At 38.4% G+C, this 18,381-nt stretch overlaps 1 protein-coding gene and 1 non-coding gene across 4 annotated transcripts; both read left to right on the top strand.

Moving 5' to 3' along the window:
• The first annotated feature begins 125 nt into the window (after positions 1-125).
• Positions 126-198, top strand: Trnav-uac. Its single transcript has one exon. It is a non-coding gene; the product is annotated as a tRNA-Val (tRNA).
• Positions 199-620: 422 nt separating this feature from the next.
• Positions 621-10,976, top strand: LOC121853085 (U11/U12 small nuclear ribonucleoprotein 48 kDa protein-like). Of its 3 annotated transcripts, XM_042347020.1 has the most exons (6): positions 621-1,113; positions 3,755-3,872; positions 4,328-4,372; positions 6,355-6,494; positions 7,495-7,629; positions 9,792-10,976. In XM_042347020.1, exons 1-6 carry the CDS (start codon positions 952-954, stop codon positions 10,764-10,766), a joined length of 1,575 nt encoding a protein of 524 aa, XP_042202954.1. In that variant the 5' UTR covers positions 621-951; the 3' UTR covers positions 10,767-10,976. The 3 variants fall into 3 exon arrangements, with proteins under 3 accessions (XP_042202954.1, XP_042202962.1, XP_042202970.1); XM_042347028.1 differs by lacking the exon at positions 621-1,113 and having other exon boundaries at positions 3,781-3,872; positions 4,600-6,494; XM_042347036.1 differs by lacking the exon at positions 621-1,113 and having other exon boundaries at positions 3,811-3,872; positions 4,603-6,494.
• The last annotated feature ends 7,405 nt before the right edge of the window (positions 10,977-18,381 follow it).

The following is an 18,381-nucleotide window of genomic DNA, read 5'->3' as shown; positions in this document are numbered from 1 at the left end:
CATACCCATCATTTTGAGATCATACTGTATGTCGTACCACTAGTCCCCAGCCAAGTCCAGTGTCAGCAATATTGCCTCTTGGTTTTACATTGATTTATTATATGGTGTTCTTCTATAAAGGACCCGCTCTCGTAGTGTAGTGGTTATCACGTCTGCTTTACACGCAGAAGGTCCCAGGTTCGAGCCCTGGCGAGAGCACTTTTTCTGAACAAAAGAAAGTTATATATATATGTATGTATATAATTTTCTTATCTGAGTGTTGTAGATCCATCACTAAAATATTCTTGGTGCAATACTGTATAATGATTAGTTTTAGCAACTTATAAACATATGGCGATTTTATTGAATAAATATACAGCATATCTATTCATCTATCTATCGATATGGCGGTAGGTGAATATTTGAACATTTTAATTGTGGAAGAGTAGTCAAAATAATTTAGTATAAATAACATAATGTACATAATTATATTACTATCAAGTTTAGGGAGTAAAGAATTTAAACAACTTCACCATGGTGTTTATGTTTTAAGGATACACTTAGTTAATATTATGTGTTTATTGGAGTTGCACTGTGTAACTTATCATATTTTTATCAACATCAATATCTCTGGACAATATTACATTAATTTGTATTTTTCTAGATCAAAGGTAAAGGTAAACATAAAACGTTTTAGATTTCGGGTTTATTAATTCCTTTTCACATTACAGGACTCGGGTGAAGGCAAGAGCTTGTTGAACCTCTGAACTAATATCTTGATACAGGTCATCAACCACAACTATAACAGAAAATCAACCCTTCAACTTAACAAGAGAACATTATGTCGGTGTACGGTAGTTAAAAGGAGACATTATGACAGTTAAAAGAGGAAGAGAAGAAGCTTTATGTCAGTACAGTACAACCCTTTAGTTTATCTGGGTTGTCGAGATATATTATGTTGTTAATAACTTCATGATGGCAGCACACCAGATGACTCAACGGGAAGAGTACCTCAAGTCTCTAAATAGTTTCATAGAGTCGTCAAGTGATGTGATTAACAGGTTTACTAAGGTGATTGGGTGGACGAGGCCAGCCATCCACCAGAGACCAACAGGAGGTCCCCACCACACTAAGGTGAAGTACAGTGTTATTTTATCATTATTATTATTAGTAGTAGTAGTATTGTTCTTGTCATTATTATTATTTGTATAAAAGAAAAATATTGTTATAGGTACTCTTGTATTTAATGGGCATAAAATGAACCTAACCTAACCTAATATAATGTTTAGGCATTGCTAAGATTTAGATTGGTGAGGTAATGTTAGTTGGGTTCATTTTATGAGCTATAATTTATATATGAGAAGAAGCCCACCATGGTAGATGAAATATGTCGTTCAAGTTATGGTGACTCCAACCAATAATTTATATAATACAGCAATATCTCACACTTACTAATCTTGCCGTTACTTAGAAGCCTTCATGCACTTTTTATTGATATTTGAGTAATAATTTTGGTAATAGTTAAGAACAAGGGTCCATGTTATCCAGCTACCAAATGAAAACTATAAAAGAAAACTAATTTCTTACTTAAAGAATAAAGCAAATTAAGGGGAGGAATGACCCTTAATGTATTACTACCGGTGGAAACTGGGGATAATATTGACGACTGCCCCCCGGATGATTTAATTGTTTTACTGTTTATATTTGTACTTTATTTTCATCAGTGTGTTCTGATATAATTATCATTTATTGTGCAAATGCTTTGTTTGGTCGATAATTAGGCACTTAGGCACTCACTACTTTGTCTTCTCGGCAGTAATGCGGTGATGACGTCTCATCCCAGGATGTAAACAGCCAATAATATTGATGTATTTTAAAACACTCCACCGCCCTGGCTTGATCAATACCAATACTCAGTGTATGCTTAAGAACCGTTCAGTGTGGACGGCTGCTCTTACGTCCACAAAAAACGTAAAATTACACCATATGATCAATTCTTTCTGTTTTATATACGGTACTGAGGAGGGGTCTTGGGGGTAGAGCCCGCCAGCTAGAAGTTAGGTAAGGTTGGGTTGGTGAGGTCTTCTAACAACACTCTGCTATTTGTTTTTCTTATCAACTAATGTTAGGTTAGGTTTAATTTGGAAATAGCCACTTTTAACAGATTTGCACGAATTACGACAGTGTCCAGTATAAAACACAGTGAAATTGCGTCATTTAACTAATCTTTTTCAATGAAAAATCGGCCGCAGGACAGTTGTCAATAATTTCCGAAAACTGGAATGCCCAGAGAAAACGTGCCATGTTTAGTATTATCTTTTTGTTTGGCATGTTTGTACCCCACAATTTCTCTCTACTTCAAAGGTCTGCCCACTTTGTGTAATATTTTTTTTTTTTTTTTTTTAATATAAATTACCGACAAAAATGCTATTAAGTGCTCCTTTTTTCTCTATTTTGTTTCGGGGATCCAGCCATTTTTAATATACGCTGTACAGTATATTTATTTTATTTATTTTTTAATCGGTAGTTTAGACGATTCCAAGACACTTTTCTTCTATGGCGTTTTGCCTACTTATGATTACTATAAGAGAAAATCGAAAAAAAGAACGAAAATAATTTTTATTTTATTTTTTTTAATTTAAATTATGTTTTTCCGATGTTTTTTTATGTGTATTGAACGAATCTGACCTTCATTTCTACTGCTAATCACACCAAACCTAACCTAATCTATGTAAAATTAGCATTGCTGTTATCCAGCAATTTTTGGGAATTTAAGTTTTGGAATCAGTAGTGCTTACCTTTGACTCAGAAGACCTTCTGGAGCCAATGATTAACAAATAAAATAATTTTCCATGGCTCCAGATGTGCACCATATAAAAATGTTCCTTTATTGTTTGTCAGCCTGATAGCTACAGGGCTGGTTATAGTTTGTGCACTTAACCTCAGTTGGCAACACACCGTGTTCCTGGAGAAATTTCAACGCCTCTTTGTCCTTACCGTAATACTCAGCGTGAAATCGCGTGATTGCTTGGAAGTAATCTACATCACAGCCATTGCACAAAGGAGACATCTTGGAAATAAATTCAAATTCAAGGGGGTCGTGGCGGGGGGCCTATACCGAGCTGTGATTAGTTGATCCAAAATCATACCCACCAATGAACGTGTCAGACTTTAGCGCATGCTTAATTCAGCCTAATTACTAACAGACGAACACGAGCTCTCCAGGACGGTGTTAACTTCAACCGTAACTGAAGAAAAAAAATAGATTTTCCTAAAATGTAGTGCCATTTTCTCTGAAAGTATTAATGAATGGGCAAAATGCCATAGAAGAAAAGTGTCTATATACAGGTATTAAAAATTGCTTGATCCCCGAAACGATAATAATTCCCAGTATAGAGTTCCATGCATGATCACTACAGAATAATTACCCAAGACTTTGGTCCATTCCTACGAAGTTAAAGTCATGTATGGTTCAGTGGCGATAACTGTATGTTCATGAAAATATACCTGTTTCCCTAACACTCAAGTTCTCAAGTCACTTAGTCACTCAAACTGGTATACAGATTGCCTCCAGCCTTGCCTTTGGAGTACACTGTCCAAGAGTAAAAATAATCAGAAAAATTATAGTGTGCAGTCTACAAGGTATTTAGGTTAGGTCAGGTCAGGTTAGGTTAGACTAAAGCTATCTTTGCAGACTGCATGCTATTGTAGCACTAGTCTTATGTGTTGTCAATTGTCATGTTGATTTTACAACTTTTGGGAGTGTACTTTTCAGTTCCCGGAGACTTCTGAGACTGGCATGGAAACTCTCGGTTATAATAGTTTCAGTGAAGAGCCACTCCTTCCATCAGCCTCCATCCCCTCACCATCAGCTGACTTTGCCCTCACTATAGGTAAGAAACCTTGTAGCGCTCACTTTCTCTGTACAGATGGGAGAGAGGAAGCCACTTTATTTATTTGATTGCTCGCTCACTGTATCTCACTCTGTGCTGAAGAATCAAATCAGGTTTTCATATGCCTGGAAGAATAGTAGGTAGTGAGGGAGTTATAAAACAAAAGCTGTACTAATGAATGGTTAATGTCGAAAGCATTCATGATAATGAATTCGAAGCCACTAATATCAAAGGTCTCTGTTCTGCCTCCTAAAAACTTTATGAAAATATAATTCAAATCATTGCAAACTGAAGGCTTAGTTATGGAATGAAATGTCAATATTACCGGTAATCCCCCATTTTATTAATTCTTAATATATATTTGGTCATAGTATTGTATCTGTTTTATACCCTAACCCATTGTGTGCTACTTTCCACATGTGGGTTCTTGTTAAACTTGATCTTTGTCCTTACAGATGCAGACAAGCAAAGAGAACTGCTGATACCATATAAGAAAATAGGTCAGTGTTCAGTCTTTAGTTCAAGATGAATCATGAATTGTACTTTAATCATGTATTGTACCTTTATTGTGTATCGTACTGTACTTTAATCATGCACCGTAGTTAATGTATATGTGACAGCACAACCCTTGCCATAGATATATATTTAATATACCCGTAACCAAATATCTCATGTGACATTATATTTGTTATACGCTTCTGACTGACATTGTTTACTTTCTTTTCAGCAGTATGTATCTGGGTGCCATGTACAGTACAGTATCCTTTTATTAGACACTGAAGCTTCCATGACCTATAATTGTAATGGATGGATTTGCTCTTTTTAATCTTAACCGTCACATTCTAATCAGTACATTCTGTATTTTGTATTGTTTTTTGTTGGATTTGTGATTTTTTTTTTTTTTTTTTAGTCCTCTTACCTCATTGTTACCTAACTTGCTGAGATGTCATTCTCTCCCTTTGTTTAGATCTATTACTTGATGGTGATGGAAAGAGTTCGTAGTCTCACTCTTGTCATAGCCAGACTTACCTATACTGTACAGTATATACAATTTCTCAGCACATACTGTAATATTGGGTCTTAGGTCATCAAATTTTAGAATCTTTCATAATCCAGTGGAAGTTGCTTTTTATTTATTTGATTTCTTTGGAGCCATGAATAACACATATACCTTAACTTTTTTCTATAAGTATACAGTATCTTTCTGTTGTCATCTTTGTAGAGAACATCAGATTGACATAGTTATAGCCTCTACCTTTTTTTTTTATTCTTCATATGAAAGGATTAGGCAGTTTAGGAAGATGTGGCAGCTCAGTGGTGTAGTGTGAATGTGGCCTCAGTTTTGAACAACCAAATTAACAAAAAAACTCTCTCTTCATCTACCTTCATTGTGTTACCTTGGGTGGTTGAGGCCACCTGGTTTACTGCCTGTATGTGTGGAGTAATTTATGTATTATACTGTATCATTATATAATTACTTAGCGTACTTGCATTTACAGAGGGAATATTCTTGAGTAAACTGAACTGGTATCTTGGGAACATATGAATTACAAATTAAAAAAAAAATCAAAAAGTAGATTTATTCCCAGACTGCCAGCACCATGTCACTATGTATGGAGTTGGGGTTACTACTGAAGTATTTGGTGGGTTAGGAGAGTTATACTTGGCAGTGTATCCATAGAAGGACATTATACAGTAACTGGAAGTGACCCATATTTAAGGTGGGCTTGTTCAGTACACCTTGGATAAGAAGATGAAGATTCATGATTTCACTGTACTCTCGCTCCAAAAACATTCTTTTGAATTATGTGTTAGACAATATGACACAACGGTTGAAGGATTTTGAAAACCATACATAGACAACAGGAGTCGCAGTGTTCATTTTGAAATTCATCGGACCCCTCCGAGTAGAGCGAGTACTGTATACAATAAGGGATGAATGTAGGACCCCTGTAGGACCAATTGTATGTAGATGGTAGACAGTGAGAAGGCAGGGAATGTCATACACAAGAAAGTGCAAAGAAAGGCAGAGGTAAATGATACAAGTTTATTACAGTAAATGTAACTTATACAGATTTAATAAAGTGTGGACAAGGCAGGAACTCAAACTGATACTTGATGGACTCCAGCACTGATGGGAAAGTACAGTAGTGTGAGTGTGAACCATGCAAAGCTGAACAGATTTGGCAGTTTGATATTTGTCAGCAAAAACTATTCTTAACATACTAAACAAGGAAAAAAGAGAGACCCTTATTTGGAATACCTGTATCTGGTATTGGGATTTTATTGTACTGTGTATGAAGTGGACTGACTCTTTACAGTATTACACTTAATAAATGCCATGACACCATAAGCAGGAACACTCATGACAGGTGTACAGACTACATCATTTATCCTTATGACAGATCTTCACAACACATGCAGAATGAAGCAGGTGTACAACTGGAGTTAATCAGTACAGTACCTTATTGTCATTCACCAGCTGGACCTGACACTCGCCAACCTCCATCTTGTGCGGGGGAGTTGACAGCTTGTTTTAGTAAAGAAGAGAGGTTAGCCATGTATGAATACACACTACAGAGCGCTGCACGGGTAGCAACACCACCAGAAATTCTTCCAATGGTTTGTTAATTTCTTCCACAATGATTGCTTACTAATTTTATTGGAATATGATAGTATTTAAGTATACTTGAAGAAAAATTTTTGCTTCATTGTAGTAACATTCTATATACAGTGACCCCTCGGTTAACGAACTCAATCCGTTCCAGAAGGTCGTTCGTTAACCGAAAAGCTCGTTAACCGAAACTATTGTTTCAATGGGTTTTTGGGTAATTGGTTCCAGCTCACCGAAAATTTCCTAAATTCAACAAAAATAGTAGAAAAGTTCACTTACTTTGAGGTGTGTATGTAGAAGGCTCCTGGATGATGATGATGTTGATGGGATTTAGAAAAGGGGTGGAGGAGAAGGAAGAAGAGAAGGCATTGGGGTGGAAGAGAAGTCACCCCATGGCGCCATTTCACCCATAAGATTATTTTCTTTAAATCAACACTGCACTGCATTATATATTGTCAATATGTAAAATATATTTCAAAATGACCAATAATTTGCTTGGAAACAGAAAAAAAGCATTTAGTTGAAGAGAGAGTCAAGCAAGATGTTACCTCCAGTGAAAACAGAGAGAGACTAACGCCTGTTTGCTGTGTTAAGAGGCTGGATGCCGCGCATTAAACTAGTCACTTTACCTTCAATTATGTTCAATAATTGTTAAAATGACTAAAAAATTGAATATTAAACTTTTAAAATTATTGAATAGTATAAACTTCTTGATATTTACTAAAATAGTAAGGAATTTAAGCCCTAGAACCGATTAATGTATTGGCGGACTGATACTAAAGCTGGTTGCCTGGTCAGTGCAAGCGAAAACATGTTGAGGTCGGTTCGTAAGAAATTCGTTAACCGAATTGAAGATCCTTATGGAAGGCAGTTCGTTAACCGAGGCGTTCGTTAAACGAGGGGTCACTGTATAATAAATAGTGTTTGATACGTGTGAATTAGTCTTTCTTTCTCTCTCTCCAGCTTTTAATGTGGTCATAAATGTTACTGAGAAGTGTATTCTTTCAGGAAACTTATAAATCTGTGGATAACCAGCCAAAGGAGCTGTCAGAATTAGAACTGATGAAAGCAGTCAGGGATTTCAAGCGGCGTCGTCAAGCTTACAGAACGAAAGTCTCTACAAAGAACAAAAGTCAGACTCAGGTAACAACTTTCCCACATTAATATTTTTGTGCTGCATTTTGAAAAGTATGTATGGGACAGTATCATAATCCAAATTTCTGGAAAGGTGTCAACATGGTGAAAAGGAAAGCAAAATAAGAGACAGGCTAAGCATTGTACCCTGATTGGTTTAAACTTACCATATCTTTTGGGGGTGGCCTTACTGATACTGTACTGTACGTACGTATACCCCCACCTGTAGTGAGAGGGTAGGACTGACAGGTGTGGTGGTCTCGCTAATACTGTACTGTACACCATCGCCTGTAGGTAGAGGGTAGGAATGAAGGAAGTTGGGAAGATATTACCAGTTATACAAACCTGGGTTGTTTAGTGTCTGTGTTAAGCCTGGTATTTTACTTGAAGACACAGTGGGATTATAATTTGTTTTTGAAAGCTTGTTTTTTTTTATTTAATTTACATTATATGGGGCTTTTATTTTTAAATCTTTTTACTTTTTGACCCAACACCAAGCACTAGGCAGCTGTAGTGTTATTCTCTTGAGTCTTGCCCAGGAGGCCTTCAAGACTGATTGCTGGATGACTAAACTGTCCAGTTACGCCCATAAATACTTTCTCATTGTAACCATTACCTTTTAAAGGGAGAATAACATTTAACTTTTGCCAATGAAGACAGGAGACCTTGGATAGTTGTGTTACTCTGGTGCATGTGTGTGTGTATGTGTGTGTGTGCACTTGCATGTGTGCATGTGTCTCAGGCAGAGGCCATATTGGGAAAATAGACTCCAGTCTTCAGTGTCCTAGCCACCTTTACCCCTGTTAGATGCCTCTACCAACACTTCCTTTTATTTTGTGTTAGTTAAGTGCTTTAATTCCCTATCTTTAACACTTTTGGAGGTGCCGCACCTTAGTGGATACAGTGCTTTCCTCCAGTCCAAAGGGTTGTTAGTTCATTCTCAGGGCTCCCCAGTTCACCCATCTGTAAAGAAGTACAGCTGAGGCTGGATTTTCGCGGTTTTGGTTTACGCGGTGCCTTGCCAGAATTGAAATGCTTGATTTACGCGGCAAATTTGGTCATTTACGCGGGAAGCGGCGCAGGCAGGGTGTGCACAGGGTCGCCCAGTCATCAAAACATTACCGAGTTCTTCACCCACCACCCACCACAGCCGGCCTAAGTCAGTGATAGTGAGGATATGGACTTATATGGACTTTGAGGGGTTTGACAAAGAGGCCCTACAAGCCTCTGTGATGGATAGTGATACAATTGATACAAGTGATACAGGTGAGGGCCAATAATCTGCCCACTGCCTCGGAACCAACCCTCCATCCCCGTGTGCCCAGCCATCTTTTCTACTAATGTAAGTGTTAAAAAACTTAATATTATTGATATTTCTCTTAATTATTAATTGTGTGTGCATACCATCATAAAATTAAGATGTTATTTTGACTACAAGGTGCGTATTGTGTCGGAAAAAGTGGAGTTTGGGGGTCGGCCCAGTCTCTATTTCAATTAATCCCATATGTTCTGTTATTTCATTTACGTGTTTCTTGTTTTACGCGGTATTCCGCGGGTTCAATTGACCTCGTAAATGAAGACCCAACTGTACTGTGCCTATTTTTACAGTATGGAAGTGATGGCAGTTGGACTTTGCCACCATTTTTTGCACTTCACATTGGAGTTGATTCAAATTAAGACCAACATCTGTTTCTATTATTTTTCAAGGTAACCAGAATCAGTCAACTAAGCCTCGGTCATGTACTTCATTACTTTATGTTCCATTATCTTATCAGCAGCGGTTATTCTGGGGAGTGCATTCCCGTTGGCCGGTGTCAAGCATCATTGCATAAAATGTACAAATTGTTTCACTAAACATCACCATTACAAATGTACACATGCACACCAAAGTTTTTTAAGATAATACAATATCTACAGTATTTTACCGTCTCCTAAAATAGGTATACCATGTTAGTGCCCCTTCTTGCCTTGTAACTAACATTAAAGCCTGTTTTCATTCATCTTCCAAAGTGCAGGTAAAGATGGCTGGTGAGATAACTTCAAGCCCATATTGTTTCATTTAGCTTGTAGAGTATGAAATATTCCCAAGCCTATTTAATGAACATTGTTGCATTAACACGTATAGGGTAGGTCCAGTCCACAGGCCATTAATAAATGTTTTGTCTCTTCAGGTGACCCGAGAGATTATCCACAACATGATGGTGTTCCTCGGTGCAGAGGAAACGGAACCTGAAAATTTACACCCGAAAGAAGATTCTGTTGTCCCTGCAAATTTACCAGAGAATGGCTGTAGTGAGCGCAGCAACCAAGAGAGAAAGAAGATAACATCAGCGTCTGGACCTTTAGACGAGAAACAGTATAACAGGACTGGTATTAGTGGAGGGAGAGATAAGAGAGACTCCGACAGAGATTATGAAACTAAAGTGAGGTGGAGAGAGAAAAGAGAAGACGATAGTAGTAGTAGATACAAACAAAAGCACGAAAGGGATTATGAAACTGACAGCCACAGGAAAAATCAAATGGAAAGACAAGTAGAATATGAAAAGGACATGAAGAGAAGCAAGAGAGAGAGTGAAAGTAGAAGAAAATATGACGAAGAATATTACCAAGCTAGAGACAAGAGAGGGAGGGAGAGCAAGGAGAGATATAGGGAAAGAAAGCACAGTACGAAAACATTATACAAATACAAGGATCATAGACAGAAACGAAAGGATACCGACGACCAAATTTACGAGAGATTTGAGGATGAAAACAAAAGTAATAATAGACGGAAAGACAATGCCGAAATTTCTCCCACAATTTTGAGTAAATTAGAAGACGGTAAAGATGTTGGAAAAGAGGAAAACAGTTGGGATACAGGATTGGAGGCTAGTGTAAAGGAAAGTTGTGCTGAAGATGGGGAAATATCAAGCCATGAGTCGGACATCACTTGCAGTAATAAAGATTCCAAGTATAGTCCTTCCTCAAGGCACAGAAAAAAATCAAAGTTGAAGAAAGAGAAGTCCAAACGTAAACAAAGAAAAAAGCGAAAACATAAGACTCACAGACACAGCCATTCAGACAGTGAGGAGAGTGTAAGTGACGACAGCAAGTTTAGGAAGAAAAGTACAACAGATATTTACAGTCATGAAGAAAGTATTGTCTAGTAATAAAATTCTTCATTCTATTGACTGACATCCATACTCTGAAGAGCATGTAAAGTCCAACCATTAGTACTTGATATGCAATGAACTATTGTAAAGAAATTGTTTGTGTAACACAACATGACCTCTTTAGATCAGCACTTTGCAACATGGTTTACCTCATATCAACTTCACGTATGATTCATCTTTTGTCAAAAATTATAAAAAGAGTTACCGATAGTTTTTTTTCCATATTTGCCGTGTGACTTAGGAACTAGAGGTATACCTTAACAAGCTCTCATTGCAGAGAACGTCATCGCCATTGCCATTTTTCAAGCTTGCACGAGTAAGCTGTGATTACCTGATGGCACAAGGTCCTGGTTGCCATCATGCAAATTTAAAGCAAGTTTTATGGCTGGATGCCCTTCCTGTCACCAACCCACCTTTACAGAATGGAAGCTTGGCATTATATGTAGGACTTCTAAATGTCCTCTCAGCTGGCAAGGTATTTTTAATGCCTTCCTAGTGGGAGAGAAAAATTAAATCATGTCGATAGTGCTGTAGTCTTAAGCTACTGTCACATGAGCACTTTTATGAGCAATTTCAAGTATTTACATATATTTAACATAGGTTAATATCATTATTATGCATAAAATGCACTACAGTAACAATTTTGTAAAGAAATTTTGAGTTTATAATTTGGGTGCTGATTTAATGTGCTTGTTTACAAAACACACACAGCTGTTCACAGTCCACACACATGCAGCCCTCCCTGCTGTAGCTACCATGGTCCAACCAGTCCACCTCCTCGCCAGACACTTGCGAGTACACAATCGTTTTTTCTTCGGTCTCGTTTTTTAATAGAAAGAATACCAAGGATAGCTGCTGCATCATCTTGCGTTGTTGTTGTGATGTTCCGTCTCCCATCTACTTGCACGGTGGCTTTCACTTGTTTTTTCTTTCAGTAGAAACTGGAGCAAAAGCCACCCGTGTGACCACATTTTGAATGAATTGATCGTATTTTCTTGCTCATAAAAGCACTCATGTGACCCTGACTTTAGAACTTTGAAAGTTACAGGGATGAGATACTTTTTAATGGCAGTACAGTACATGAATTGTAGATTACTGATATGACTAAATTTAGATATATAACTGTCCATACAACTAATACTGTATTTTAATTCAGTTTTAGAAAGTCCCAAATGTAATAGTAGGTGAGAGGCGACACAGTGGAAACAGCTACTCTCTTACCAGCCACTCCGCACCAGGTGACTCAACTATGAGAGGCAGCAGCAAGGCCACCACTATGCAGTTACCGTGTTTTATGAGAAGACTAAACATAATTTTATCAGGTAACTAATCAAACTGGCGTAATGAAAGTCTAAAGATATGTTAAAAAAAATTAACCACTCGGCACCTGATGAACATTAACTTTTACTTTTACTCTCTGCACCACTGATCGGCTCGTTGGCCGCTTCGGCGATTGGTCACATCTATGTTACACACTGTTGGCAAGTACTGGGCATGCATTGGCTATTGAATGTATCTGAACCTGCTCCAGTGTTGGTCAAATCTGGTCTTGAAACAGCTCATACTCGGTGCCGTCACAACACTCTGGCAGATTGTTCCAAGAGTTCACAACTCTGACTCCAAAAAAGTTACCCCTCACAGTTTCATGACTTGTGGCTTCTTCAGCCTTGAGCTGTGACCCTTTTGGGGGCTAGTCTCCACCAGCTTCAGGTAAGCACACTCGACTGAGTAGTGCCTTATGAGATGTTTATACACCTCAATTTGATCCCCCTTGCCCGTCTGTAGTAATAGCTTGGCAATTTCAGGAGCTCTAATCTTTCAAGGTAGCCGAGGTGCCAAAGTGCAGGCACCAGTCTGGTGGTCCTCCTTTGGACATATCTCAGGGACCAGATGGGATGACAGTACTCCAGACAGGGAAGCACCTCACTCCTGAAGATTGTTACGAGGGACAGACCGTCAAGATATCTGAACGACCTTCTTATAAGACCTGGGAATTAAGTCCTTTTCACATTCAGTCTCAATTAATGCAGTTTCTTTGTCCCGTTGGGACATATGATATGCCTCCTTACTGTTGGTACTCCCAAGGTGCAGCCTCTTACACTTCATAACATAAAATCTTAACAGTCATTTCTTCGACCATTCTTGAAGCTCAGAGATCCTTCTGCAGCTCTTACAGTCTGTTTAGTTCTTAATTTCCCAAAATAACTTGCCATTATCCGCAAACATTTGTATGGAGGAATGTACAGTGTCAGGCATGTCATTTATGAAGCAAACAAGCAACAGCGGGCCAAATACACTGCCCTGTGGTATCCCACCTGTGATGGGCACACATGATGATTTTGTGCCATTAATCACCACACTGCTTGCAGTCATGGAGAAAGTCTCCGATCCATGCTAGGACATTTCCTCGAATCCCGTACCCTGCCAGTTTAATTTTCAGCCTTTCATTGGGTACGCTGTCAAAAGCCTTGGCAAAATCTAGGTATATATTGTCGATATTACCACCGTTGCAGAATTTGGGTCCAAACATCCAGTACCTTGAATAATTGTGTCCCAGCATAAAACTGTGTTGGCAATCCCTTACAAGGTTGCTTCGTAGTAGATGTTCCATCACGGCATCTCTAATAATGCTCTCAAGTACTTTACATATTACTGTATGCTTTTCTATAGTTAATCGTGGAGTGACGATCGCCCTTCTTGAAGATTGGACTCCCATAAGCCATTTTCCAATCACTGGGGACCTTTTGCTCATCCAGGCATTTACAGAACAGGATCTTCAGGGGCTCAACAAGCTCGTTGCACAACTCTCTTAGCACTCTGGGATGAACCAGGTCATGGCCAGGACTCTTATGAACCTTCAGCTTTGACAGTTTATTTCTTATAACCTCTTCTGTGAACACAATGTGGGTTAGTGCTGTATCGAACTGTCTGTCCTCAAATGCAGGAAGATTGATCGCATCCTCTCTTGTGAACACCGAGGAAAAGAAACTGTTCAATGCCTCATCTTTGTCCTGGTTAGAATCTGCATAACCACCATCTTCAAGCCAAAGGTCCAATACTCCTACTCGCATTTTTAATTTTGACTTTGCATAGCGATAAAACACCTTTGGGTTTGACTTGACCTCGCTCACAACCAACCTTTGGAACTCCTTTTCATCCCTTCTACACTCTGACTTTGCTTGGTTCCTGGCTCTTGCATACATCCTCCTGTCCTGCTCTTTGTTTGACCTAACCCACACTTTGCATTTCTGGGTTTTCTTCTTAACTTTGTCAACCGCTGCATGGTTCATGTGTAGGGGTCTCCTTGTATTCCTAGAGGCACTGGGTTTGGTCTTGGGTATATTCGTATTTCTCAATCAAATAGTTCACTTTACTGGCTATGATATTCAGCGTAGTGTGTATTCTTATGCCTGAACGAGTCAGGCCAGTGGTTACCCTTCATCTCCTCCCTCATCTATTTGTAATTTCCCTTGTAATATTTTCACCTTGGCCTGGTTTTGTTGTGAACAAAGTAAAGGTTAAATCTGAAGGACAATATTACATGGTGGCTGGTGCCAATGGGGGCTAGATGTTCCAGCTTGGCCACCATACCCTCCTCGTTTGTTAAGATGAGGTTCAGTGGCTTGGGTATTTGCTCCCCTCAGTAATGCGTCGGGACTTTAACATGTTGGAACAAAAAATTATCGCTCAGAGTTTCTACAAAAAGAGTAGCGGGGTTATTTAAGTCATTTGGCATGAACTCATTCTCCAGTCGATGTCACCAGAGTTAAAGTCCCCCATGATAAGGAGATGGCTAGGGTTGAGCATTGCTGCATTGTCTATTGAGGCTCTTAAGTTCGTTTGGTTTAGCGAGCTACAGTTTGGGGATATGTAGATTTAATTGTTCTGTACAGTACTGATTGATACATAAATAGAAATATGATGATTTAACTGAGTATAATTGAAGATTGTCCTGCAATTAAATGAAGTCTTCTGTGCCTGTACTGTACATCCAAGTCTTCATCTGTTTCTCTGATGGGGCCATCTTAATGGTCCAGCTGGTTGGATAGTGAGTAGAGATTGTGCTGTATTTTAGTTTGTGCTCACACCCTGTAATGTGGGCTTTTAGGGCACAGCACTTAGAAATAATTGTGTACTGCACAAGATAATTTGTGCCATGGCTTTTGGGCCCATATAAAATCATTTTGAACTCCAGTAATCTAAAATATTGGACTCATTGTTCGAAGGTCAACTTTTACCCATGTTGTCATCATTAGCTTGTACAGTTATCAGGGTCACCAAACTGCACATAATCTATATATTGTAGATGGTTGAAGTCTTTATATGTTGGGCTCAAAAACCGAAAAGCAACCACAACGCGTTGTGGTTATTCTCAAAATAACCAGAAAGCAAAATTTTGCGTTTGGGTTTTTCCCTAACGTAACCTAACCTATAGCAAAATCTCACTTCTGGTTATTTTCCAACCAACCACAATGCGTTGTGGTCACATAAACCATCATTGAATTCACAAAACATTTTAAAATTTTCTGTTGTAATCATTTTAATGGGATTTCAGCCTACTTTGTGAAAAGGACAATTAAGGATTTTAAGATAAAAGCAGTTATAAATTAATTATTAAATTGTCAAAGTAATATTTGGGTGTTTTGTTGATACTGCCAGGTTTTAATCCTTCAATCTTGGGATCATCATAAAATAAAACTTTATGTGGAACAGAGTTAGACATGGGGGACTGTCTAGGGTGACACAGTGGTCCACCCAACAGAAATGTTCACACACTACTAGAGACTTCACTCCTAAGTGGAGAGAAATTTGCACTTCGTTAACCATATACAAAGGATTCAAGAAATGAAAAAAGTTAGGTAACAAACTTATATTAATAAGCTTAGCAATAATCCATTAAAATAAACAGTACGTATTGTAATTTTTACACTTACATCTATCATTAAATTACACAATTCGTGTAGTTATTTTTTTAAGTTTGGTCATTTCATTGAATGTATGTGTGTGAGGCAACCAGGCTCACACAAGAGCACTAGTAATCATGTCTTGATCATACAATTCTGATAAAAGAAGGCAATTGTGTTAATAGGTTACATCATGGGCTCACTATATAATGGTTTGAGTTGAAGCCTTAAATGTCTAATGTATTATACTAGAGGCTTGATGTGTACCTATTACTGTAGTACACCATCCATGGGTTACATGTCAGGACAAAAACGTAATGCTGCTTTTCAGCTAAATGTACCGAGTCTAGCTACAGCCCTAATTGTGTAATGGCTCATACTAAGGCATGATGGGCTAATATTATTACCCCATTCCAACATATAGTTACATTGCGGACATATATTACATCCCATCTTGCAGTTCATAGTATACAGTACTGTATTGTCATGTGCTAGCTACATCCAACTGCCACTGTTCCAAAGTCTACCACAGCATATTAAAATAATAGAGTGTTAATATTACTTACACCCTCCCTGTTTCCCTGCACTGGGGTCTCATTTATCCATTTTTTACTGAAAATTGAAACTGGTTATTGATGCAGTGTTGGTAATCACAGTTGTCAGGTGTTATAGACTACAGGAATACCACTTTAGCTCTTATACATACAATTAACCTCAGTTTGATTAGTCTACTGAATGTTTGAGTCAAACACCCTTCTTGTGGGTATGACTACAGTACTGTACTAGAACACCATCTATCTTTCATGTTAACATTGCTTCACCATCCCCCAAAGTTAGATACAGTATTGTACAATATGTCAGCATCATCATACTTGACACCATGTTGCATTAAATTCTGATATCACAATGCTCATCTAGAGTCAATCTTATCATACTTCATGGGGTATCAATATAAGTGAATGTTCAATCTCGTATTACTGAAAGTACTGTACATTCATGGGCTTGAGTGAGCTGAAATGAAAATGGTAAGGTGGATGTGAAATAACAATGAATGATAGGAAACACTGCCATGGAGTTAAGAGAGCAGCTGGGTATTGAGAGTACTGTATTGTATTGTGTCGATGAAGACTGGGATGGTTTGGGCATGAGAGATCGAAGAAGTGTAAATGTTGAGAGGATAGCCAAGGGTAGGCCAAGAATGACATGGAACGAGGTTGTGAGAGGTAAGAACCTGAGGGGTATGAGAGGGCACATCATGGAGAGCTGCCATCAGGTAATTACAGCTGGAAGATGATGATTACAGTATAAACATCCCCATATGACTGGTCAACTTACAGGCAGCAGACATTGCACAATGCTACTGTACCTCTGACCTCAAATACTAATTGACTACAAATAAGAGTACTGTTCTGTATGTACAGTAATTATCAAGAAATAAGTATTTTGCCAAGTGTTCATGAACAAATTTTACTCTGCAAAGGTAAAATTATAGGAATACATTACATTAGATATTATAAGAAGCTAATTTTTTTTTTTTACAAACATATGCTTCAGCTCTGCCTTACTGGAAAAAATGGACAAATTAAAACTTATTTTTTATACAGTTGGTCCTCATATTACGCGGTCCCGCATTCCGCGTTTCACCGTTAACGCGGTGCCTTGCCAGAACCTGACATTTTCACATTCCGCGGTCGTGAACCCCATTACGCGGAGAGCGGCTGGCAAGCCGCGCCATTTTTGGATCCAAACCTCCCGCCATCCGCCATGTTGTGTAAGAGGCGCGAAAATGGTGCGCACAAGGTCGCCCAGTCATCAAAACATGACCAGTTCTTCACCCGCCACCCACTACAGCCGGCCCAAGTCAGTGATAGTGATAATTATAGTGAGGATATGGACTTATATGAACTTTGGGGGGTTTGACAAAGAGGCCCTGCAAGCCTCTGTGGTGGATAGTGATACAATTGATACAAGTGATACAGGTGAGGGCCAATAATCTGCCCTCTGCCTCGGAACCAACCGCCCATCCCCGTGTGCCCAGCCATCTTTTCTACTAATGTAAGTGTTAAAAAACCTAATATTATTGATATTTCTCTTAATTATTAATTGTGTGTGCATGCCATCATAAAGTTAAGATAATATTTTTACTACAACATAGTTGTGTGTCATCAAAAAGTGGAGTTTGGGGATCGGCCCGGACTCCATTTCAATTAATCCCATATGTTATGTTATTCACTTTACGCGTTTCTCACTTTCCGCGGTACCCTCCGGGTTACATTAACCGCGTAATATGAGGACCAACTGTATAACAATATGAATGTTGGACTGGCAAAAAATTACATTCACCACACCAAATGATTTTCTAAAATAATTAACAGCTTTAATCTACAAAATATTGTGTAATATGACGTACAGTAATCATAAATACACACATACAGGGAACTTTAATTAACACTAAGTATTGCAAAAAAAACAACTAACCGGTTAAGGTATTTTTAAAACATTATTAATATATTATTAGACACATGAGTTTTAACGACCCTCCTCTGTTGACAACCAAGTTTACAACCAGATGTTTTCTTAATTTTAGTCATGGAGGACACCACACTTCAGTGCTTGACAGGGAGGTGTGGCGGTAAAATGAACTTATTCCAATATTAGTTAATTTTATCGCCACACCTCCCTGTCAAGCACTATATTGTGGCGTC

This window comes from Homarus americanus, unplaced genomic scaffold, assembly GCF_018991925.1.
Source record: "Homarus americanus isolate GMGI-L3 unplaced genomic scaffold, GMGI_Hamer_2.0 scaffold50564, whole genome shotgun sequence".
Lineage (NCBI taxonomy): Eukaryota > Metazoa > Arthropoda > Malacostraca > Decapoda > Nephropidae > Homarus > Homarus americanus.
Note: the sequence above shows the minus strand (reverse complement) of the source record. Positions and strands in the feature narration are given on the sequence as shown.

Bases quoted from the DNA above. Each gene is read 5' to 3' on its own strand.
- LOC121853085 (XM_042347020.1), top strand. From the start codon at position 952: ATGATGGCAGCACACCAGATGACTCAACGGGAAGAGTACCTCAAGTCT. The intron at 1,114-3,754 runs GTGAAGTACAGT...TGTACTTTTCAG, and splicing joins GAGGTCCCCACCACACTAAG to TTCCCGGAGACTTCTGAGAC. The intron at 7,630-9,791 runs GTAACAACTTTC...TTGTCTCTTCAG, and splicing joins AGAACAAAAGTCAGACTCAG to GTGACCCGAGAGATTATCCA.